General features: G+C 35.5%; 1 protein-coding gene across 2 annotated transcripts in view; it reads left to right on the plus strand.

Annotated features, from left to right (window-relative positions):
• LOC135837544 (G protein-coupled receptor kinase 1) overlaps nt 1–26,122 on the plus strand; it is a 196,423-nt gene that overhangs the window by 157,215 nt on the left and 13,086 nt on the right. For both annotated transcript variants that reach the window (XR_010557212.1, XM_065352854.1), the window contains exons 9-12: nt 11,000–11,165; nt 16,782–16,923; nt 17,001–17,175; nt 22,874–22,974. Coding sequence is in view for 1 of the 2 variants with exons in the window: in XM_065352854.1 (XP_065208926.1) it covers nt 11,000–11,165; nt 16,782–16,923; nt 17,001–17,175; nt 22,874–22,974 (584 nt within the window). In the remaining variant the exon portion in view is untranslated. The remainder of the gene's footprint in view (nt 1–10,999; nt 11,166–16,781; nt 16,924–17,000; nt 17,176–22,873; nt 22,975–26,122) is intronic.

The following is a 26,122-nucleotide window of genomic DNA, read 5'->3' on the forward strand; positions in this document are numbered from 1 at the left end:
AATTTACCTAGAAAGAGAGGCACAAGTGGTCAACAATAACTAATAACAGAAAGGAAAACACATATTTTTTATTTTTATTTATTATTTATTATTGCAATTCCTGACATTCCTGACAAGAGACAAAATTCACTTCAATTAAGTTCTAAGGGATACAACTTTTCAGTGGGTCTAGTACTCTCTAAATTTGAAACAGTGAAATTTCACTGTTTCAAATTTAGAGAGTAATAAATAACCGTTCTAATTCTAACATTAGCTGAATGAATATTTCCATCTTTACTAACATTAAGTTGATCAATAACACCCAATCACCATTTCCCCCTGGGTCATCTTCTACCAATACTGCTCTGCTTTACCAACTGTTGGTATACTTACAACAAACCGCATTTCTCTTAAAGCCTGGAACAATGGCGTTGGCGATGTCGTTGTAACAGTTTCAGCATCGTTTAAAATTCTTAACTGTTGGCAATCGGTATCGCCAAATAATACCCAAACCTGTTAGTTGTTACAATCACTTTTCATAAAACAATTATTTTGGTATCGCTTACGCACCGGCAAAGAAATCCTTATCTGTTGTACATATGAATGCATGAATGGTTGCACACACTTAAATGAACGTGAGTCAGTATCCAAAAGCAATGGCAATGGCAACGGTTTTATTAACGACATCGTTTCAAATAAACTTGTTAGACAATGATATGAATAATAGGTTTTTTTTTAATCCTATCATACTGCACTTAGATACTGCTCATTTCTCCTAAACACCAACCTCACCTGCCGCTCAGACCACCTCGCGCTCACTTCACCCGACATGGCCGAAAGTCCCAAGCCCTGGCCCCGCCAAAAAACCTGAAACCCACAACTCACGCCGGGACAATTCGCACAAGGGATCCACGGCCCTGGGAGAAGGTGCCGAGAATTTGAATTTATTTATTTTGTTTATTTCACTTCTGCCCCTTGGTGGAGGCACCCAGCAGCGGGCCAAACTCGGTGGCTACCAACAAACGGTGTCTTGCCTCCAGACAGCAAGGTTTGCAGCGGAGTGTGGTTCTACCTGGAACAGTTTAACAGCAGATAGCATAATTAAGTACATAACACATAAACATAACGCATAAAACATATTTACAAAAACAACGAGAGACTTCAAAAAAACAAAGAGAGACTTCAAAGACAAGACTTCCCTAAGACCCTCGCCCTAAGCCCCGAATGGCATGAATAATAGCCTGATAAGAAAAATCTGTTACCAACAGTATTGTGAACAGTTTTTGGCGATGTACTTGTAACGACTAACGCCATCGTTTCGGGCATTAATTATTCAGGGTTGCCAGACGGGTTTTCACAAAATTGCCTAGTTCTGAAAAATTATCTTGTTTTTCACCCCAAAAATCCCTAAAAATCCCCTAACAGCAGAAATTCCTGGTCTGGAAGCTCAATAACCTGTTACACTTGATTTTCCCACTTCATTTGAAAGCATCTGAAAATCCCTGCACAATTTGAAAGTCGGTTGAATACCACTAAAATTGTAAAAGCACTCCATTTCAAACTTGATGTGTGATGATTTTATGAATAGGAAGGTAAAATTACTGCTTAAACCAAGCGAGAGCAAAATTTTTTTGACAAAATAGGTCCAAAAACCTCCATTTTTGCATGTTTCATTTCAAATTTTTGCTCGCAAGAATCAAATTTTTTAAAGGATTTTTCCCTGCAAAAATGCAAATCCATGAAGAAATCTCTAGACTGTTTCAGCGAAGTGGAAACTCCCTAGATCTAGTTAGAAATCCCTGAATCTGGCAATACTGTAATTATTTCTCTGCGTTGAATTGTCCTTTTTACATACAATTTGATAAATAATCTTTATACCACATGGTCCAAAATAACTGTAGAACTTTTCTACAAGAATTCCAAATGTTGAATAAGTAATTTGAAGCTGGTATTCTCAACACTGAGTGATGTGCACCAACCAAAAATGCTTTGGCAGTGGCACGGCGTTGAGCACCAAATTCATCAGCGGCAAGCAGCATGATAGCGTCACTGCTAGAGCTGTGGGACTAAAACGATTTTGGGATTGGAATTTGGTGTCTGGATCAAAATTTATTCATTCCGTGATTGGATTTGTTTAGGGATTCGTCCTTCTAAATTTTCATTTCAGTTTTGGGATTCGTCTCAGGATTGAAAAAATTGTTTCAGTTCCAGGATGAATTGATTCAGGTTTCAGGATTTCTATTTCAACCAATTTTAAGCCCAAATTGACCAATGGACCCTGCAAGGGGTCTAAAAAATGGAACATTTTGACATGAGGAATCTAATGGTGTTTAGTTTAACGTTTTAAATGCATATTATTTTGCTTAATTTGTCGAGTAATTTTTATTATAATCTGAATGAATGATGATAAATTACCAGAGACTAATTTTTTTATTTATTTCTTAACTGACAAAATTAAACATTTGTAGACACCTTCCTTCCAGGGATCATTGTTTTTGTGTAGGAAGGAGACAAATATGTTGTCCCGGCTTAAATTTTCTCTGCAAACTTAATCAATGAATGATTTAAATTTTTTAAATTGTGCAGCATTATCAGAAATGATCTTTTTAGGCATGTTTCTCTCTGTAATAAACCGACAAAAATGATGAAAAAATCTGTAACTTTCATACTTTTAACAAGTTCAAGATGAATTGCTCAAACAGTTGAACAGGTGAAAATAACGACGAAGCATTTTTTACATTGCCACAACATTTGGCATACAAAGGACCAAAGTAATCAACACCAACATAAGTGAAAAGTATAACTTTTGAGACTCGTCTGGAAGGAAAAGGAGGATGATCATTAATAATTAGGTATGAGAAACAGACCACTGTCCACTCTTCTGTAATTAACACATTTGTTCAACACTTTCATGATAGCTCGTCTACCTTTCTCGATCCAATATTTATAAGATGAATTTCAGATAAAATATGCGGAAATCCCTCATGGAAGTATTCAACGCGAATATTCATAGTTGATACTGTACTTTTACAATATCGCAATCTGAAGGATATAGCTTGGAAATTTATGATCATAACTTGAAGCTTGTGAGTTTCGAAAACAACCACAACAACATCCTCACTCTTCCAAAATTCAAATACAATAGTTTAGAATTTTAATTGAACTGTTGATCACATGGAACCAATTTTCGATCGAAAAGTTCATTTTTTGAAGCTTAAAATTCATTTTCTAGTTTGAGTACGATTGATCATATAGGATCAGAACACACGTCGAAATTTCGAACCAAAATTTGCATCGTCAGAGCTTCCACCACACCTACTCGAGCTCATTTCTAGAGCAGCAGCAAGGCAACAGCTTCGCGAATTCTCTTTAACCCGATCCAATGACCCCATCACGTTAAAAATTACTACCCCTGGTATAAATAAATTATTTACCCGGAACGTGCCATCAAAGAGCGGAAAACATGTCAAGTGCGAAGTGAAACATACCAAGTTGCGAGCAACCAAGAAGCAGGCAACCAGAAAAATCTATATTCGCGAGCGAAAAACTACGACGACGATGAAAAAAAAACCTAAACTTTCCAACGTATACTCGTACACAGCCTGTCGGCCTTGTTGCTGTGTGCGCTCCTCCTATATACATCTTGAATCAAGCAGCTATTATAGACTATTAAAAGAAAGAATCCACTCGCTAAACAAGGAAAAACTTCTACGTGAATTAACGTTTTAAATCGAGCCAACAGGCAGCGCGATGCGAGAAAAAAACACGAGAAATTATGATGATGATGATGATGAAGAAGAAGAAACAACAGAAGAGGAGGTATCGTCGCTCGTGAAACATTTACCGACGAGTTGCGAGTTCTTCTACTGTACTATACAGTTACGCTCCAGGTAGAAATTAACTCTATCTCGTATTTCCGTTCCGTAGAGAACCCCTTGATCTCCTCTCCCCCTGGTCCAAAGGCAAGAGAAGCTTTTGGGCGAGAGAAGAAGTCCTAATTCGTAATACGAGACAACGAATACACAGCAGTATAGTAGGTTATATTATACGAAGCAGCGAAAATCATCGTATGCCTTTTCGTCGTCCTTTTTTACTCCATTGTGCCTTGGTAGGAGGAGTGTTTATGGAAAAAGAGAGAAAATTTCATTTTTGTTGAATTTTAATGACAGCCAGTGACGAATAGGTAACCTTGTTACTCGAACAGTTGTCTGTAATAATCAACTACAGCGAAGGGTACCCTCCTATCTGGATGGATTTTAGGTCAATTTTATTTTTATTTCTTTCATGATTGATTTACCATTTGAAATGTACAACCTTTTAAATGGACCTTCCAATAAAAAATCGATCATGATGAAAAATCGATTAATCGAAACCCAAAAGTCAATCGGTTTGCGATTTTCGATCGTATGTGATCATTTGATCAATGATGCTTTAAATGAATAAATCAATTTTAGCCTCAGAAATAGACTTCTGGATCAAAAATCGATTCATCGAATCGCAAAAATCGATTTATGTAATTGCGATTTTCGATCCCACATGATCAATCATGTGCAAAATGATACAATTAATTTTGGTTTCAGAAAGTAACTTTTGAATCAACATCAAAAGTGAACCATAGAATCAAAAATCGATTATGATCGAAAATCGATTGCTCGAGCGTTAAAAAATCGATTCATTTGCGATTTTCGATCTCTTATGATCAAACGTATTCAAAACGAGAAAATAATTTTCAGCTTCAAAAATAAATTTTCCGATCAAAACTACATCATCATCGAACAAAAATCGATCTATCGAACGCGGAGAAATCGATTCATTTCTGATTTTCGATCCCATATGATCAATTGTGTTCGAAATGAGAACATAATTTTCAGATTTAAAAATAAATTTTTGATTCAGAAATCAATGATGGTCGAAAATCGATTGTTCGAGCGTTGAAAAATCGATTCATTTGCGATTTTCGATCTCGTATGATCAAACGTATTCAAAACGATAAAATAATTTTCAGCTTCAAAAATGAACATTCCGATCAAAAATAGATCATCATTGAACAAAAATCGATCTATCGAACGCGGAGAAATCGATTCATTTCCGATTTTCGATCCCATATGATCGATTATGTCCCAAATGAGAACATAATTTTCAGCTTTAAAAATAAACTTTTGATTGAGAAATCGATCATGATCGATAATCGATTGTTCGAGTGAAGAAAAAACGATTCATTTGCGATTTTCGATCTCATTTGATCAATGGTATTCGATACGAGAAAATAATTTTCATCTTCGTGATAATGCAGACATCAAAACTAAACTTATTTTTGGCTAAAAAAAACTCCTCCAAAATTTTTGGGAAACCATTGAAGACTCTCTTAAATTTTGACAGACACAAAAAAAATAGTGCAGTATGTCATTAGATATGTTTTTAATGGCATTGAGCTCTAATTTATTCATAAAATTTATGTTTGAAGTCACTGCATGAAATCATGGAGAAAAACTAAATCAAAAAAATACACCTAGAAGTTCTCGAATCATAAAGACCTACTTGTATGACCCAAAGGCCAATTCGCTATTGAAATCAAGCTGTGCGCCTTTTCAATAGCACAAGACAAACGTACACCACACGTAGTACGTACTACTTACGTATGCTGTTTCTTACTTCTACCTCTTTCTACAATCTGCAAAAGCGTTAATGATGTCAAAACAATACACAACCTCCGGTTAATTTGAAATTATTCTCGTAGAAAGCTTTCTAGGGAGTTGGTGGCAAGGTAGATGAGGGGAGCAGGGAGGCTTTCATTTCATACATTCGTATCCAACCAGCTTCCTTTTCCTTACCACTCTATGCTTGCGGTTTTCATCTAGCGAAGCACTTCTATCTCTGCATCTCTTCTCGTACGTACCCGTTTTCAGAGAATGGGACCACATGAGTGGGAAGGGCTGAGTTATACTTGTAATCAAACGAGAAACACAGACAGAACCTTGGCGAAATGATAATTTTTCACCGCACCCCGACACGACAAGTATGGCTGAAAAAAATTACGCATTCGATGGCATTTGTGCTGTCTCTGTTTCTCTCTCTCGAAGCTCACTCACGTTCACGCGAATGGAATTGTATAGTACGTCCTCGAAAAAATACCGCGACGCCCACGAAAAATTTTTCCTTCGCCGTGGCAGCTTTTGTGTCCCCCAGCCCTTTTTCATCGATTATGTATAAAAGGCCCATAGTTCAGCCACCACCACACCGTCTTCCTCTCCCGACTGCTCATACATATGTTATTAACATTCGTCACGACTCCAGCAGTGAAATTTTTACCAACGAACGGTTTGGAAGAGAGACAGCTAGGGATACATGAAAACGTTGTGGAATGCGATGTATGCCCTCTTCCCCATTCTCTTGTTCCTCATTGCGAAAATACCTACTTTTTACCCATATATGCAGCCGGCAATACGATACCGATGCGTGGAAGAGCACAGAAAGCTCGTAAATTAGGCAAATTATTCACCTGGCGTCGTTGGTCGGTGAAAAATACACGATCGTCGTGTATAAAATTTGTATTAGGTAGGCCTTTGGGATACGTATATGCTGCGATGGTACGTTGTCTGCCCCCTTGTCCCCTTTCCCCATCGCGTCGCCTCTGTTAAATTAAAATACAGACTTTTTTTCGCAACGGTTGCTTCGATCAGCCTCCGGGGTAAATGCGCGAATTATTACCATGTGTACGTTTGTTTTGTACATTATTGCTGTATAGCGAGTTAATACTTGTTGTGGTTCCACTGTATAGACTATAGAATGAAATATTCAATCTATTTAGCTAATGGAAGATCACGCAAGAAGGGCAGGGTCGAGCAAGAATCCAAAAAACGTGCGAAAAACTATAAATCCGAACTATATCGACTCTGTTCCAAAACCGAAGTACCCCTTACCGCAGGAAAATATCGCAAATAAAATTTTCCTCGGGTCGTAAAAATTTATTTTTATTTGTAAATTTTTCCTTCGCTGGGTTTTTCTCGTTTTGGGAAAAAATTCTGCGCAATCTAATAGGGGTTTAAACTAATTCGTTAGTTTGAAAACGACTCCCTGGATTGTTTTTACGATGACATTAGTATGTACCTCTTTCCTCTTTCATCGTCTTGCTTTTCTTTCTTCGCGTTCCAGTGTATAAGAAAATACTTCCTATTTCCTCGTGGTTTTTGCCCATTAACAACCAAGATTCTACATAAATTTTTTCTCGAAAATTTTCCACGTTTTAAGACATTTTCGACTATTAATTTCCTTTTAGTCGTCGTGAAATTATGGAGTATTATGGATTTTTTTCTTTGCCCTTTTCTTTTTACAATCATTTAGGATTTCCTACTATCGTAAATTTTCTTATTTTTCGTAAGAAGGGTGAATTTTTTTTGTCATCTTTACTCGAAAAAAATTTACTCGAGATCGGTAAATTGAAAAGGTTGGTATTCTGTGTGATTATCTTGCCCTTTCTTTCTGTTTCGATCGAAATTAAATGGAAAATGGATGAATTATAGCCAGAAACTGAATAGGATCGAGCCACGAAATTCGTTTGCGCGTACAAGGACCATAATAAATTGAAGCGAAGGAAATTTTTAAAGCTGAAAAATTGGAATTTTGCGAATTTTTTCAGGATTAGTATTTTTAATGCTGGTTTGTCTGCGTTGAAAAAATTTAAATCCGATTTGATTTTCAAAAATCTCAATACGGAATTTGAGGTTTAAGATTCAAAAAGTCCAATGTTACAATCACAAAATTCCCCAATTGAGAATAATTTCAAGAGAGGATGAGAAAATTACGTATGTAGATATTATGCGAAATTTCATCAAACACAAGAATTATCAAGTACTCAACACAGCCTATTTTGGAAAAAATGTCCCAGTTCCAAAATCCTAGACCACTCTCAAGGTTCTACTGAGCGATTAAAAATTTGAAAATGGCCCATTTTTTTGGTAATTTCGAATTTTGAAAATATTCTCTGCTCGGATTCGGCGAGTAAATTAGGACAAAACATCAAAGATATCATTTTAAAACCTGGGGGCATATTTCGGAATGCAGTTTTGCCAATTTTTTGATAATTTTTTCTAATTGTAAAAAATTGCCAAAAACTTATCAAATTTTTTCGAGTTTTCGAAATTGGCAATAGTGGCCAAAAATTAGTACCAAAAATACTCCCTCAGTTTCAGGATTATCAAAAAGCAATCAATCAAAGATATATTCTATTTTTTTTTAAAATGGAATTTTGGTCAATTTATGAGTTTTTTACCCAACAAAAACTAAAGGCTAATTTGAAAAGATCTGCATACGTATCACTTACAAAGGACATCTAAAATTTAAAAAAAAAATCGATTTAAACAATTTTTTTTTCAATTTATTAAAAGAGAATCTATCTTGGTCCCTTTTTAGGGTTCCTCCACCATGGGGAACCCTATTAAAATCGCTATGGAGAATTCAGCGCGCCGCGTTATTTAGAAAGGTGTCTTATATGTTGCGTATTACGCTACCCATAAGACACCTTTTTACGTGCTTAGTGATTTTCAGTTTCTTCAACAACTCTGAATTGCTAAGCATTTTCAACTTAGTTTTTATCAGCCAACAATTTTTAGTGAGTATCAGTTGACGTCACAGATTCGAATCTCTTTTAGTCTTTTTTGCTTTTTTTACGTTCAATAACTTATTCAACGATTCGAATCTTTGACAACGTCAAATTAAAAAATTATTATTTAATTATTTTGTATTCATTCAGCCAATCTCATATTCGAAAAATCTTTGAAAACCCCAAATAATATTCAAATAATTCGGCATTTTTATAAGGAACTCAACTATTCAACATTTTTTGAAATACTTGCCAAAAAGTGTACACAAATAATTTTGAAAAATAATTCGAAGAATCAAAAAAAACTCCGAATTGAATTTGAATATTAATTTTTCAATTTCAGAAAAAATATTATCAATGTTCAACGATTTTCGATTTATATTATTTATTCCATTCCAGTATCCAGTGTAGCTATAGCCAGAAAATATGAAGTCGAACAAAAATATTCCGAGCGATACTCAATCTAATTGTTTTCCATTTAGTTTTTCTACCTTAATTTGGAAGAAATAATTAGTTAGTCACTTTAATTAAATAAAAAATTCTAAAAAAAAAGAGGTTCAATAATTTCTACAAATCTGGGGAACCCTCTTGCCAGGTCCTCTGGACCTCGCTTGTTTTCCTATTTGGACAACTTTACCCTCTCTTAATAAATTCCTCAAACAAGAGTATCCGCCTCCAGTTTGAACTGGGTCACGATTTTTGGAAAGATCATGATCTAAAACCCCCATAATCAAAAACGAAACTAAGCATTCTCTTGATTGGGGAGGGGGGTCAACCAAAAATTTGCCAACTGATATGGAAAAAAGAATACATTATTTTGCCGAATAAAAAGGTGAGTTTTTTAATGTGGCACAAAAGATGAGAAGGCAGTTTTGCCAGATTATAAAAATTTGTATTTTGATAAATGAAAAAATAATATTTTTGTATGAGAAGAGATTGATTTTTTTTACATCAACATTTTAGAATTTGAATGACTTTTTTAGGAATTTGAGTTCTGAAAAAAAAAGAAAAAAGAGCCCCAACAAAATGAGGGCAAAAGCTCTCTAAATTTCGTATTTCGAGAATTTATTTTTGAATTTAAACATTTTTTTGAGTTTGAATAATAGATTTTTAGAATTCTAGCCAAAAAGAGGGGAGGGGAAGAGAACCATCGTCCTCCCTTGCCAGCAAAAATTATAAATATAACACACAAAAATGAACGTTTTTTCATTTTCGGACCCTTTTTTTCCAAAAGTTTTTACTCGAGGGATAATTTTACCTTCATTTTTATAAAATCATCACACATTACAAAAGGTTTTCAGAAAACTATGTACCTCTAATTTTGATTTTTCTTACCTAAAAATCTGGGGTTTTTCCTCTTTGAGGAAATCCTCGCTACGTCACTGAATATTTTCCAGGTGCAGAAATTCTGAAGTAGAAAAACTGTATTTAGTTCGAGCGAAGCGAGGGCAAAAAATTTCAAAAAAGTCGGGAAATAAACCTCTCCAATAAGACTAAAAATTTTCAAAATTTATCAACTTTGTCAATTTTCGGTGAAGTTGGCGAATTTTCCGGGTTTTTCAAGATTTGACAACTTGGTGGTGGAAGGAGGTGGGGATGGGGTGATTTCGTTTCTGCCCATAACCAAAATTTCAGCTGCTCAAATTCGTTTTTCGATTTTTGGTGAACTTTAAAAATTCTGAATTAGCCATTTTCAGTGATTTATGTTTAAAAAAAAAAAAAATACCTACTTTATCAGTAAAAATGTTCCAAATAAGTCCTAAAACCAATACTAACACCCCAAAAAACCCAAATTTCAACATTTCCAGCAGTTCTGGAGCCTCCAGCGCGATTTTGAATTTGCTCCAGAAGGTGTAAAAATATCAACTTAGGCAGGAGTTGTACTTTATACTGAGTTCATCTTCTGTATTTGAGCCGATTCCAAATCGGACATCTCAGTAAAGTTTGATTCACCCCCCCCCCCCTTCCCTCTAGCCAAAATGTCGCCGTTTCTAGTCATTTTATAGCCTCCAGCGCGATTTTCGAAGTTCTGGAGAAATTGCAAGTTGCGCTGGAGGGTCCAGAAAGGGCTGGGAGGGGTCAAATTTGGATGGGGGGGGAGTAATATTAGGACTTAATTTGATCATTTTTACTAATCAAGCTCGTATTTTTTTTCCAACATAAATCACTGAGAATGGTCAATTTTGAATTTTCAAACGTTCGTCAAAAATCGAAAAATGAATTTGAGCAGCTGAAATTTCGGTTGTGGGGGTTTTAGACCTTGGTTTTTTCAAAAATCGAGGTCCCGTTCAATTCGGAGACGGACATCACTACCTCATTTACCAATATGGTCAACTTTTCGTATTCTAATTATTTTTAATTGTTTAAATCAGTTATCGAAACAAGTTTTTAAACAATTTTTTTGTCATTTTTCTGTTGCAGGAAGATTGCCCTTTTATCGTATGCATGACGTATGCGTTCCATACGCCGGATAAATTGTGTTTTATATTAGATTTGATGAATGGCGGAGATCTGCATTATCATTTATCGCAACACGGCGTATTTAACGAACAAGAAATGAGATTTTACGCTGCCGAGGTTATTTTAGGTAAGTACTTGCGATACTTGTAGCAAATTTCATCCTGCTTCGGGGCCTATGTGCCCCAACTCTGATTAATGGGACAATTTTTTTATATCGGTCGACGAAAAACGATTAAAAAAGTTCACCTCGACGTGATACGAATACCTACGAGTATATACGAGCATCATACGCTCTCAGTGGCCATAATGGCCGTATATACTCGTATGTGTATGTGTGTTTTTTTTTACATCGCGAATTTGTTGTATCGATTGAAAGATATGCATCTGGGGAGCACATATGTTGACTGTGTGTGTATATGTGTCTCTTTACCTCGGTAACTCATTTTATAAATCGTAAAAGCGCGGGGAGAAGCGTAATACATATAAAATCGTATTGTGAATTTATGCAAATTGGTGAACTATACGCGAGTTGAGTATGCCGCATAATGCCCCTTCGCCTTCGCCCATTTGGTACCTACTCTGACAATATATTCTGCTATCGTTGTGCTTGTATCTTTGTACAAAAAGGATGTTGCTATGTACATACGAGTTTGTTGTACGTAGGCAGGATGCAAATGTTTGGTGTACGAGATGCGAAAACTTTCTTCGTTTTGGTTTCGTCGTCGTCGTCGAGTGTAGTAATTTGAATGTAACCAAAGGGGACCCATGCTCGTCGTCTGAACCAAAACTGACTCTTGTGAGAGAGAAACAAAGACACGATTTTATAGTGTTTTATATGGATAGTGTATGTTTGTAGACTGAATTATCAGCATCAGCTTACTTTGTAGGCCTACGTACACATCGACGTGTACAAAGTGTACGTACTCGTATAATATATGCACGTGCGTGGAATGGAGATACGATATACCTACCTATAAAAGTGGATACCGAGACAGACACAGGGTCCTTGGGTATCCACTGCACCAAACTGGGGGTTCGAGGACATGGCTTTGCTAGGATCTATAACACGTGCCGGTTTATGTTTGCAGAGCTTTGGAAATGATGCTCTAGGAGCGAAAAACCGTGAGAAAAGATTAATCGACTTGAAAGAAGTTCGAGTTGGATTCAAAAGGGATGTGGGAAGAAAGGCATTGCCTACATGTATGGAAAAATACCAAGAATAGTAATTTTGAAAAGAATATCTCGAAAGGGTTGGCAAAATTTATTACCTTGTGAGCTGTGTGTATAAATTGGATATTGGAATTGGAAATTTGCAGAGTTGGCAACGGTGTTTCAAATACATATACAGGGTGTTCTAGTATTACAGGTGTTGAGTTATTTGCCTTGTAGCCCAGCAACCCAAACTGCACAGGAGTTGATTGCTTTGCCGATACTAGGAATTGAAGTGAAAGTCGAAGGGTGTTTTGTGTGAATTCATTGAAGGTGGATAAATTTTGAAATATGTACTGCTGGGAGGTGGAATCTGATTGAGCCAAGTTGTTGTGGCTGCAGACTTTAGGAAGGAGTACAAAAAAGGTCGTTTTTGATTTTAGTCCATTTTTAAAATTGAGGGGGCCCATGATTAATTTCAATTTTCTCCCAAGTGTCCTAGCTCTTTCAATTTTGAACGTAGGCTGAATAAGAATATGAACATTGAACATGGTCTTTTTGAAGAAAATTTCAAATTCTGTGAAGCTCAATTTTCGTGTTTCGCCTGTGTTCGAAATTGAAGGTGCTAGAGCACTTTGAAAATTTTGATTCATCATAAATCTCATAATTTTGAAATTTATTCATGTGTTCCTTTTAAATTTCTATGAGATAAGCTCAATTTTTACAAGGTATTTTCCAAATGCTAATTTCAATACAATTTTTTTTCAAATTTATTTTGAAAAAAAAACTGTAAATTGACTTGATGTTGTGGAGGATTGATTATTAATCAGCTGGTACGTAATTTTTAAAATACACAGTTTTTTCCATTTTGATGTGAATTCAGATTTAAATCATAAAATGAACGCTAAAAATTCAAAATTTGGTCAAAAGTTGAGAATTCTGCTATTAAAAAAGTGTCAGATGATGAGATTTGTAATATTTTTTACAGTTTATTGATGCAGTAATATTGATTCTAAAAATGAAAGAAGTTCGAAGCAAAATTTCTACTTTTTCAAAATTAGAACCTCTCCTTGAAACTCCTGCAGTTGGTCTTATTATGAGAAAGACTTGGTGGTAAAACCAGTTTTTCTTTATGTTTGGAAAATGTTTCAACTCCAGAATTGGACACAGCTGGATTCCAAGAGCATGCAAAAATACCCCACCATCCAAAATTTCAGCTGCTAAAGTTTTTTTTTTGAACTTTTGAGGAGATTTTAAAAAAAGACGAAAAATCAAAATTTTCCCCAATTGGACTATAAAGTTGAAATTTAGTATCTATCATGTTTTCGATCCCTGAAATCGATTGAAAACAAAATTGAGCTATTTTGAGTACTTTTAGAGCTCCTGGCTAATTTTTGAGTATCAAAACTTTCACCAATAAATGTTACCTAGTCGATTTATGAAGCTGAAATTTAGCTTATACCTTCTCTTTTTCCACACACTGGGTCGACTGGAGGTGTTTCTAGGAGGTGTCAAAATTCATTAGAATTGATTTTGAAGCGTTTTTTTTTTTTTTGGAAAACTAGAATTTCTAAAATTTTGTTGGAGGCTCCAAAATAACTTGAAACCACCTCCAGTGGACTCGTAATCTCCAAAATGAAGTATCATCGAAATTTTAATTTTACGTACACTTTAATTGGGCATAATTTTGTGGAATTTTTACTTTCCAAAAATTTGCTGATTCCAGAGCTGTTCAAAATAGCTTGATACCATTTCCAATCGATTCAGAGAAGTCAACTTTGAAAATCCAAAGTTTATACTCTAATAATTTTTTCAATTTTCTTTTTTCTCCTTCCTCCCTTCCTCCCTTTCCCCTTCATCGTTGAAACATTCAAAAATTTTTCCTTCAATTCAATTTTTTCAATCTTCAAACATCTTGACAAAATTCCCAAAACTGAAGTTGATGAAAACGTTTCTGAAAAATCGTCATTTCTGTGTAATAACTTGCCCAGAAACTCCCCTTGGAAAAGATATCAAAGTTGGTAAGTGCTTCTTGAAAATTTTTTATTTCTGCGTCAGAATTCTTTCAAAAATTTTATTTCAAGAAAAATCCTCACTTATTCGCCCAACAACATTGGCTCCCTTATTAAAGGCTTCCAATGTTGAAAAAAATTAAAAATTGAAGTCTGAATCTTTTTTGAAAATTTTCCATGTTAGAGGCCTCCAAAATGAAGAAAAATTGGAAGATTTGAATATTATAAGAGTGGTAATTTCCTTTGAATTTCTGTGCGACAATTTCTCCAATAAAATCGTCTATTTTTCAAGAATCTGCTTTGGTCCTCCAGCAACGTTAAATTTGAAAAAAAAAATTATATGAAATGAATTGAAGTTGGTGAACATTTTCTTACACTTTCAGTATCATTTTGGGGTGGGGGTGGGGGAGGGGGTCCAAACAATGAAAATAACCAAAACATCAACTGTTTTTTTTCTCATCTTTTGAAGGATTCTGAGTTCTGCTTCTTCATTGTGTTGAGGGAGAGGGGGTGAAAACTAAAAAGTATCGCTTTTCTGATGAAGAATGGAAAAATTAAGGATATAAAAGCATTAAAAGGTTTTCACAAGTATGGTATTTAATGAGAGTCCACTCTAATACACATAATTATGAACATTTTTTCGATTTTTTTGTTTTTTTTTGTTTTTGTTTCAATTTTTCAGCATTGATTTGATTATTCATGTATTTTTTTTTTACTATTTTCTGCATTACGTTTGAATTTGTTTTTTCACTTTAAAAAAATTATTGGTATTTTGTCATTTTAACGAAATTTTAATGTGATGATATTTATTATTTTTTCAATTTTTCATTTGTTATAATTTTGTCGTCCACTGATTTTGTTGAAAAATATTTCTAAACCTTTATCCAATTGTTTGCAAACTGGAAGGTATAACAATTCGATACATACAAAAATAACTGAGACAGACACACGTTTAAAAATCTCCCCAATTATAATAATTTTTAATAGAAAAAAAACCGTTTGCAACCTTTTTTGCGAATTTTTTTCCAATCTAAAAGCTCACGCGTCAGAATTTTGTTGAAAACGTGTACTGTAGAGTCGGAGTATAAGAGGAAAAAAATTGAAAAAGAAAGTCTGGGAAAAAGAATTTATTTAATTTGTAATGAGGTCGTCTATAGGGTAAACGAAGTCCTTTGGGGATATCTATTAAGACCGTGAAATTTAAGGCAATTTTTGCCTCTTTTCTTTTTCGTTTTCACTTGGCTTACGTATATATAACATTCTTAATAACATCCACTCGTAAAATTTTCGCTTACTGATATTTTTTTTTTGCTATGCTCTATTCGAGACTGTCTTAACTGTCCCCTGCCCCTGTTCTGACGTTTGCGTTACTAGCTCTTGTTTTTCTCCGTATATAAATACTGATCCCATCTCAAGGATAATTCATCTGGCGAAAGATAAGAAAAACTGAAGCTACGAATGGAGTGTAGATGGTGGCCGTGGCGGCGGAGAGGTGGGAGGAAGCCCATAAAATAAATTAAAAATTAAAACCAAACAAAGAAGAAGCCGCGTCGAAAAGAACGTTATATACTGCGCCGCCCCGTCTGCGCCTCGACGCGTAAAATACCAGTACGAAAAGTAATGACCGTGGAGCGTGGATACGATGCAGTTGTAAGAAAAATTTTCCATTTTCACAAATAAGTATTCTCGACGTATCCCTTTCTAGAGTAGAGTGAGGGGCAGTTTTGTCTTAACGAGTAAAATTTTCCTGAACCGATTTAAAAGAAAGACGATGACGATGTGTTTTCGAGTGCGAAATGAGACCATTCAAGAGTGGTGGCTTTCGTTAAGAGTGTATGTGGTTTATGAAGGTCAAAAAACCAATGTGTGGGTTGAGATGGGTCTGGAAAAGGGTGAAAAATATGAACATACTGGTGTGAAAAAGAAATGATTAGAGGTAAGAACCGAGTCGTCGAATAAATGCTCGTTTGAGAAAGTGAAAATTAGACGGACGAGTTGCTGTAATAAGTAGAAATGAGCACAAATACACGATACGTACCTAGGTATCTCATCATGTGCTACACAAATACACCTAATCGAAGAGAAAAGAAGAGAAAACCAAAGAGAAAAAAGATAAATTGAAATTTAATTCTGCCAGAAGAGCAAAGCCTAGAAAAAAAAGTAGGGTGAAAGCTCCTCAGAGGTGAAAAAAACACCGAGAAGAGATTTAAATCGGTGTAAATCTCGTTAACGTGTATCCATTACTCGAGGTACATACAATTTTTACCACGAGATGAGAGTGTAGGTATATAGACGTGTAAGTGTGTGTGAGGTGCAAAAGTATTATCGTAAATAGAAAATCTCGAATGGGCAAACGATACTGTGCAGCGCAGATGACGAATTACGAAATAAGAGAGTTAATACTTTTTTCTCTGCTACCTATTCGAAAAGTAAAGATGCTATTTTTGAAAAGAAGTAATGTTCGAGTGAGAAAATAAGTCGTAATGTCGACTGTAGAATGATGTTCGTTTGAAAAATGCATTTATTTTATTTTAGACTCCAGAGAGACTGATACTGATGTGTTCTTATTTGTTTGATTTCAGGTTTAGAACATATGCATAGAAGATATATTGTATATAGAGATCTGAAACCGGCTAACATTCTGCTTGACGAGCACGGCCATATTAGAATTTCCGATCTCGGTTTAGCTTGTGATTTCTCCAAAAAGAAGCCTCATGCCAGTGTGTAAGTAATCCCAGAAAATACTCTGGAAATGAGTGAATTTTTATTGATGTTATTTTGATTGTTGTACTTGTTTGCAGAGGAACGCACGGCTATATGGCTCCTGAAGTTCTTTCAAAAGGCACATGTTACGATTCAAGCGCTGATTGGTTCTCGTTTGGTTGTATGCTGTATAAATTACTCAAAGGACACAGTCCGTTCAGACAACATAAGACTAAAGATAAACACGAAATTGATCGCATGACGTTGACTTCGGTAAGTATTTTTTTTTTCGTTTTTTTCATGGGCTGAATTAGTTTTTGTCCATCTCAGAGATATTTTACGACTTCAGAAATACATGAAACAGCACAAAAGACTTCAAAATAAATCTAGAATGAACTTTCCAAATTGGTGGTAGGAGAGGAGAGAGGTATAGGTACCCTGGCTCTTACTTCTGGAAAAATTTTGCAATTATTTTTGGTTCACCCCATTTAGAGTTGCTCGTTTTTATGAACAAAATTAAAATTTTAGCCCTCTCCAAACTTGAAATGAAGTGGTGTTGGGAAGTCACCCTCTTCAGTTGAAAAAACATTAAAACAATGAAAAAAATTCAATCTATTTCAAAATTTTGAATTTTGTGTCTTCATGTTTCTAAATAATTTCCTCAAACTATTATGATCCCCTTAAAATGAGCCCTCAAAGATAAGAAAAATCTTCCTCGAGCCCCAAAAAGTAGCTGTATTAATCCTTTAGTTCAGGTATTCATTTTATGAGCCATGTACGTAAACCAAATTATGAAAAAGGTTCTGGCCTAATAAGGGATGAAATCGCACTCCGCTCTGATTTTCTTTCTGATGGGCTCAGATGATGTCCCTCGACGAGAAAAAATTCCCCAGAAAGTTTTGACCCCCTACCCCCACCCCTTCCCGTATTTTTAGCCGTTTCATTCTATTACTTTGAAAAAAATTATTCTGGTAGAAATGAAGGAAAATTTTGTTCTTTGGCTATGGCATAAAATTACATCTTCTAAATGAGTATTTACAATATTTTTTCGTGTTTTTTGTTGCCATTTGAAATATTCAAACATAAAAATCTCAGATGAAGCAAAAAGCGACCACTTTTTGAAAATTACCAAAAAACTAATTTTTTTAATGTATTGTAGGGTAATTCTCAGAAAAAGGTAAAATTCGTGTACATGGCAAATTTCTCAACGGTTTTAGCATGAATTTTTTTTTTTTTTTTTTGGTCCATCCAAGAATGACCCCGCACACATTTCACACATGGTATTGAGGTTTTTAGACCCTCTTTTCATTGGTGTACATTTGATTTTATACCCCAAATGTCCTTCGACTTGGCTGTCACACATCATGTTTTTGAAAATGAATGTTATAAAGTGTCATGAACTTCATTTTTTTTGGAAAAATTGACACATTCTCATTATCATAGAACATGAAGGTCTCTTATTGTGCAAATTGCAATTGCAATAAGTCTATAGGAAGCTCACAATTCACATTTGAAAACTGTCACACACTTTTTGCGCAAATTTTCGAGCAATTTTCAATTATTTTTGGTAGCTTCCCAATCCAACATTTTTTTCTGGCGAGTGGCTGCACTGGTTCACTGTCCTCATAAAAATGTTACCCCGCAATGTTTTTTTCAAAACCTACGCAATAGCTCGTTCTGATCGTACTTGTCTCTGAAAATATGATATTTCGCAAAATCGGTGTCCTTCGGCTTGCCTTTTTATTTACCCTGATGAACCCGCCAAAAACGATAATTGAGAAAGGGAAGTTATTCTACATGATAAGTACACATTCATTACGTGTTAAAAATCGAATAATGTCCAGTAGGTAACGCTAGAAACGAAAAAACGTTGAGATTGTCTTTCGGCTTGTCCAGCGCCCATTTGTCCTTCGACTTGGCCAAATTTCAGACAGCTGTACTTTTATCGCGCTAGTCGGCATATTACACGATAATACAAGCAAAATTTTACATTTTCTCCCTCCCCACACTTCACCTCTACCCCTACCAAAAAAATAAGTCCAGATTCGAACTCTGCGGCCTGAAAAACATAAATCGACATATTACACGATGATATAAGCAAAATTTGACATTTTCCCCCTCCCCACGCCTCACCCTCCACCTCTACAAAAAAAATAACTCCAGATTCGAATTCTACGACCTTGAAAACATGTCAATCGACATATTACACATCGATGAGGGTCGAATTCTAATTATCGCCGTTTTAGGGGGGCCGGGGTCCACAGTGGGGGGGATTGAATTGAGGCCAACACTAGAAAAGGGATCTGGGACACATATACAAATGATTCCCACTTGAAATTTTCCAAAAAAATGATTTTCGTTTTTCAAAATTATGCATATCAAAATCGACCCTTTTTCTGAGAATTACCCTGTAGAATCTCTCTGTGTATTTGGTTTTTTCGATTTTGATGCCCTAAGGATCGAAAATTGGCAAAAAATTGTAATAAAATGTAGTTACGAAATTTTCATTTGCATTGACAAGTATTCAAAAAACTGACAAAATCTGTTCTTGCATCGCCAAAGACCCCTCCCCCCTCCCTCCTACATCTAAAGTTCTAGTGAAAACGTATTCAGAAGATATTGGATTTTTTAACATGCCGATTTGCGTTGTCACAATACATTCAGTCCCCCCCCCCTTTATTTCAAATTGTAAGCCATTTAAAATTTTTTAGGCCCACAGAGCTCCCTAGGAGGAAAAATTTTGAAAATGTTGTACTGTTGAGCTAATCATTGCACGAATGCTCGTATTTCTAGGTTTAAGTTCACAAATGACGCATTTATTTTCACATGCTTGAGTGAATCGTTCATGAGCAACTAATAAGTTGAGTGAATCGTTCGTAAATGAATTTCATCTCAAAAGAATCGTTCGCGAACGACTATCATTTCAGGAAAATCGTTCGCGAACGACTTTCATTTCAAGAGAATCGTTCGCGAACAGGTAATTGGTTCGTGAAGGAACGACTCTTGATGTGAGTGAATCATTCGCGAACGACTCAATTCAAATGAATCGTTCATGAACGTCTGATAATTCAAGTTAACTATTTAAATAATAATTTCTCGATGTGAGTGAATCGTTCACGAACGACTCATCAGTCATTATTAGGTTGAATCGTTTTCAAATGACTGATCATTAAAGTGAATCGTTCTCAAATGACTCATCATTGGATCGTTCGCGAATGACTCATAATAAGAGTGAATCGTTCGCGAACGACTCAATTCAAATGAATTATTCATGAACGATTGCTAATTCAAGTAAACTACTAAAATAATTCTTAATGTAAGCAAATCGTTTTCGAATGACAAATCATTTGAGTGAATCGTTCACGAACGACTCATTAGTCATTATTCGATTGAATCGTTTGCAAATGATTGATCATTAGAGTGAATCGTTCTCAAATGAATCGTTCATGAACGACTGCTAAATGCTAATTCAAGTGATCTATTAAAATAATTCTCAATGTAAGTGAATCGTTTTCGAATGACTCGCTATTTGAGTGAATCGTTCACAAACGACTCATTATTCGAGTAAATCGTTCGCAAATGGCTGATCGGTGATCATCAGAGTGAATCGTTCGCGAACGACTCATCATTCGAGTGAATCGTTCACGAACGACTCATCATTCGAGTGAATCGTTCGCGAACGACTCATCATTCGAGTGAGTCGTTCGCGAACGACTCATAATTTTGAGTGAATCGTTCTCAAATGACTCATCATTTGAGTGAATCGTTCGCGAACGACTCATAATTTTGAGTGAATCGTTTACAAACGACTTATTACATGATTGAATTTTTGCGAATGACTCGTAATTTGAGTCATTCGTTCGCGAACAGTTCATCGCCTGATTTAATTGTTCATGAACGATTTTTAATGTAGGTGAATTGTTTACAGACGGTTCATCTTCTGATTGAATCGTTCACAAATGACTTTTAATTTAAGATTCGTTTGCGAACAGTTCATTTGATCGTCTGGGAGTATTCAACTCATGCTCATTTTCAAGAGTGATATTTTTACTATTTTACCTTCTTTCACGAGAACTTTCAGTTTCAAATTTCGGGGCATTTATGTAGGATTTCAACAGTCTATACCGTACTAATTCGATTTTTCGCTAGAAGATGATTTTAAGCAGGTTTAAAATCTGGGAATGAATGGAATAAAAATTTTCCGAAAATTGTTTTCTGATCAAAAAGCAAAATCTGAAGTCATTGGGGAGAAAATTCGAGGGAACTGGTACTGGTTTTATATCAGTAATTTACTCGTCTAAACTTTTGCAATTTTAAGCCAATTTTGAACATTTTCCCGTGATTTTTGTAACCTCTTTCATCAATTTTTTTAGAAATTTTAGCGTTTTGAACGATTTTTCATTTAGTTTTGAATTATTTTCATAAACTTTCAACGACTTTTGTGATTTTTTCCAATTATTAAATTTTTTTGAATGTGTTAATATTCAACTTTCGGTGGCTTCTCTATTGTTTTCAAGCACCGCTGTGAGCATTTCTGCGTGTATATACAATGTCGATGTTCTTGACAATTTGAAAGCAAATTTTTATGAATTTTTCAACAACTTTTTAGCATTTTCAGCCAATTTTTATAGAGTTTTTATTGGTTTCTATAAAGATTTTTATAATTTCACGTCAATTTTCAAGTTCATTTCAATAATTTATTTCATCAAACATGCGAACCGTTATGTGGTTTTTTCATTTCCAATTTTTCACGCTGCTCTCCTTCGTATACTTACTTTTGATTTACTAACAAAATTCAACGTCGAAACGGAGTACGTAAAACTCGCGCGAGAATGTTGGTTTAGAAAATTTTCAACCGCGTCCTTGAATCTTCTATAAACTAAACGAGGAAAAAAACTAATTCTTACAAAAGTTGGCTATTTGTAATTTTAAAGGCGCTACAAAGCTTGAAAATCCTTTCCCTGTTTGAAAATTCAATTTACTCGGTTAATACGCCTAATAATACAGCTTGATTCCCGAACAATCTGCTTATTTTGGCGCAAAAGATAAGCAACTTTCGTGCAGCATCGACGTTATATACGACTTGCATAACGAGTAAAATTACAGGCGAACGGAATCGCAGGGGGTATTCGAGCATCTATAGTTACCCCAGCTGGAAATTTTATTTCGACGTTTATCATACGTTCGTCGGATTTTTTTTCCTCTCGGATTAGGTATAGTACGTTTGAATGAGAAAATTGGAAAACTTCACGGAGTAATAACCTTGAAAAATTATTCGCCTGCTCTGTCGGCCGAACTGTGTATGTATCTCCGGCGTATAATCTCGAATAATCATTAATTTTCTTAATACGTCGCAATGACTTTTGAAAATGAAGGGAAAAAAATTTCAAACGGTTATACTTGACTCGTCCCTTTCATTCGTATCGATCTGCAGAACCCCCCTGTGCTATACACTCGTGTCTGTCGTTTGGATTGCTTAGTTAAGCATTTTCAAGGGGTTATATACGAGTCGAATATGCCGAATCACTCTGTATAATGTTTTCAAGTTGCTAAAATACGAATTAGTCGATTGAATTCTTCTCTCTGTCTCTCCAAAGTACATTTGCCTTTTCCTGTTGTCGTATTGTATTTTGAAGAGCTGATAGGGAAGAAAAGAAGCGAGGGGGAGGGAATAAGAATTCGTTTTATGTGTCTCGTATCTCGTTGAAAAGTTATATAGCTTTTTGGTATACCCACCTATGGTACGTTTGTGTACGTGCAAAGGTATACGTTGGCGATTTTTTTTTATATACCTACGTCTATACTAAGCAAATTATTTTGTTACGTACTACCTGCTTTTTTTATGTCGTCGGTGTATATGTATTAAACGATTGTATAAAAACAGTAGGTCGTTTTATTCGATACTTTTCATTTTATTTCAATTTTCGTGTCGATTTATGTGTGTGTGTTTTTCTGTTTTGTGTTTTTCTAGAACGTCGAGTTACCAGATACATTTTCAAAAGAACTGAAAGGATTGTTGGAAAATCTACTGCATCGTGAAGTGAACGAAAGATTAGGTTGTAGAGGACGAGGGTAAGTTTTTGAAAATGAGCAATAATCTGCGTAAATTTTAGTATCGGGAAGGTGGCCATTTGAGGGGCTCTCATTTTGTGGTTGGGCCTTTTCTGAGAAAATGATTCCTCATTTCTTGATTTTCTTGAGTACGAAAAAAGTTGCTCCAAGAGCTTCTTCCCATCTCCCTTCAGGTAAAAAAAAATCAATTTGTTGGAAAATTTCCCATTTCTGCGTCAGAATTCTTTTAAATGATCTCCTTTTCTGAAATTAAACCTACTCCGATTCGTCAAGCTATTTTGGTTCGTTTCTGTGGAGCCTCCTCTCCCCCCCCCCCCAAATGAAAAAATGAATTAAATAGAAGACAAATTTTTGGAAGTTTTTCATGTCTGATGAAAATTATTCTGAATAACCCTGAAAAAACACTCCTTGATTTCCAAACTGCATTGATTCTGGAGCTTACAAAGTTGAGAATAACGAAAAAACATCAAAAATATTGTTTGAAGCTCCAGATTGACTCAAAATCATAATTGCATAGCATACGAACCGGTTTTCAAATTTTAATCTCCAAATTCATTCTTTTTGTCGAAAGTTAATACACTTTACTTACAAAAATTATCGAAAACCGAGAAATCAACTTGAGTAACTCAATTAAATCCTTTTCGGAGTGAGTCGTTTGTGAACGAGCTACTTTCAACCCATCTGGAGATCGAATTGTTTACGAACGTTTAATGGTTCAAGTGAATTGTTGGAAATGGAACATCATTATATGTACTTAATATGATGCATCATTCAAAATCCGCTGAATCTTTTGCGAACTACTCGATTTTTACGATGAATTGTTCTCAAATGATCCATCATTTGAGTGAATCGTTCACAAACGGCTCATCATTTGATTGGATTACTACAGTAAGCAGCTTATTTTTTGATTGAATCGTTCGCAATCAACCTTCAATTCGAGTGAATCGTTCACGAACGATTCTTAATGTGGACGAATCGTTTGCTAACGACTCATCATTCGAGTGAATCGTACACCAACTGCTCATCGCTTGATTAAAATTGAATCGTTTATAAATGACTCATCATGTGAAATGAATCGTTCAAGGAAAGACTCATTGTTGAATTGAATCGTTCGCAAGCAGTTAATTTTTTGAGTGAATCGTACACGAACTGCTCTTCATGTGAGTGAGCCATTCGCAAACGATTCATCTGTCAAGTGAATCGTTCGCGAACGACTCATAACTTGGGTGAATCTTCTGCAAATGACTCATCATGCGAGTAAATCGTTCGTGAACGACTCATCAATTGAGTGATCGTCCGCGAACGACTCATAATTTGAGTGAATCGTTCACGAACGACTCTTGATATGATGAGTGTGAATCGTTTGTAAACGACTCATCAGTCGAGCGATCGTTCGCGGACGACTCATAATTGGAGTTGATTGTTTGCATATGACTCATCATTCGAGCGAATCATTCACGAACGACTTTCGATGTGAGTGAATCATTTGCGAACGACTAATAATAATTTAAATGAATCGTTCGTAAATGACTCATATGAGTAGATCGTTCGTGAATGGCTCATAATTTGAGTGAATCGTTCACGAACGACTCATCAGTCAAGCGATTGTTCTCGAACGACTTATAATCTGAGTGAATCGTTCACGAACGACTCTTGATGTGACGTGGGTGAATCGTTCATAAATGACTCATCAATCGAGTGATCGTTCGCCAACAACTCATAATTTGAGTGAATCGTTCACGAACGACTCTTGATGTGACGTGGGTGAATCGTTTGTGAACGGCTCATCAGTCGAGCGATTGTTCGCGAACGACTCATAATCTGAGTGAATCGTTTACAAACGACTCTTGATGTGACGTGGGTGAATCGTTCGTGAACGCCTCGTTAGTCGAGCGATCGTTCGCGGACGACTCGTAATTTGAGTGAATTGTTTGCAAATGACTCATCACTCGAGCGGATTGTTCACGAACAACTCTCAATGTGAGTGAATCATTTGCGAACGACTAATAATTTGAATGAATCGTTCGTAAATGACTCATATGAGTAGATCGTTCGTGAACGACTCATAATTTGAGTGAATCGTTCACGAACGACTTCTGATGTGACGTGGGTGAATCGTTCGTAAACGACTCATCAGTCGAGCAATCGTTCGCGAACGACTCATAATCTGAGTGAATAGTTCACGAACGACTCTCGATGTGACGTGGGTGAATCGTTCGCAAACGACTCATAATTTGAGTGAATCTTTCTTTAATGACTCATCATTGGGGCGAATCGTTCACGAACGACTCTAAATGTGATTGAATCGTTTGCGAACGACTAATAATTTAAATAAATGGTTCTTAAATGACTCCTCATATGAGTGAATCGTTCATGAGCGACTCATAATTTGAATAAATAATTATTTATGTATAAATGAATTTCTATTCAAGTGGATTGTTTGCAAATGACTCATTATTTGAGTGAAGTTTGCAAACAAATTCCGAAGTAGAAAAAAATCGATGCACATTAAAAGGAGTAAGAGATTGATTTCGGTGGTAAGAAAAGTTTGAATTTTTTCATTTCTGGTCAACCCCTTTTTAATGTAACTCTTTTCAAGAAATGAAAATTCCTTTCTTGATCCTCAAAGCAATTCCCCCCCCCCCCACCCTCAAGCATTACTTTGGGGACAAAGGAGGTGTTTTCTTGAAAATAATGTTATTTAGAAGGATTCTGAACAAAAATAGAAGATTTTCACATACCTACTTCAATTTTTTATTTTTTCTTAGATTTTTCACAACTTTTGGACGGTTGCGAAAGGCTCGACCTGTGAGTAAAAAAAAGAAATATTTTTTTGAGGAAGGGGGTTGACAGATTTTTTTAATGAATGGGATTCTTTAAAGAGATTTCTTCGCAAAAATGAACATTTTTTCAAACATTTTTTACAGATTTTGAGGCTCCTGATTTTTTTTTGGTGGGGAGCTCCTTATAAAGAGACCAATATTGTTTGTCATCTTGAGGAAGTTTGTTTCAAAGGTCAAAAAGGCTTTTACCTACGTAGAAAGATTCCGACCGAAAATGAAATATTTTCTAGATTTTTTTCAGGCTGTCAATTCGCAATGTTTTTTTTTTAGGGGGGCTCCGTGCTATGAAGATGAACATTTTTGGA

This window comes from Planococcus citri, chromosome 2, assembly GCF_950023065.1.
Source record: "Planococcus citri chromosome 2, ihPlaCitr1.1, whole genome shotgun sequence".
Lineage (NCBI taxonomy): Eukaryota > Metazoa > Arthropoda > Insecta > Hemiptera > Pseudococcidae > Planococcus > Planococcus citri.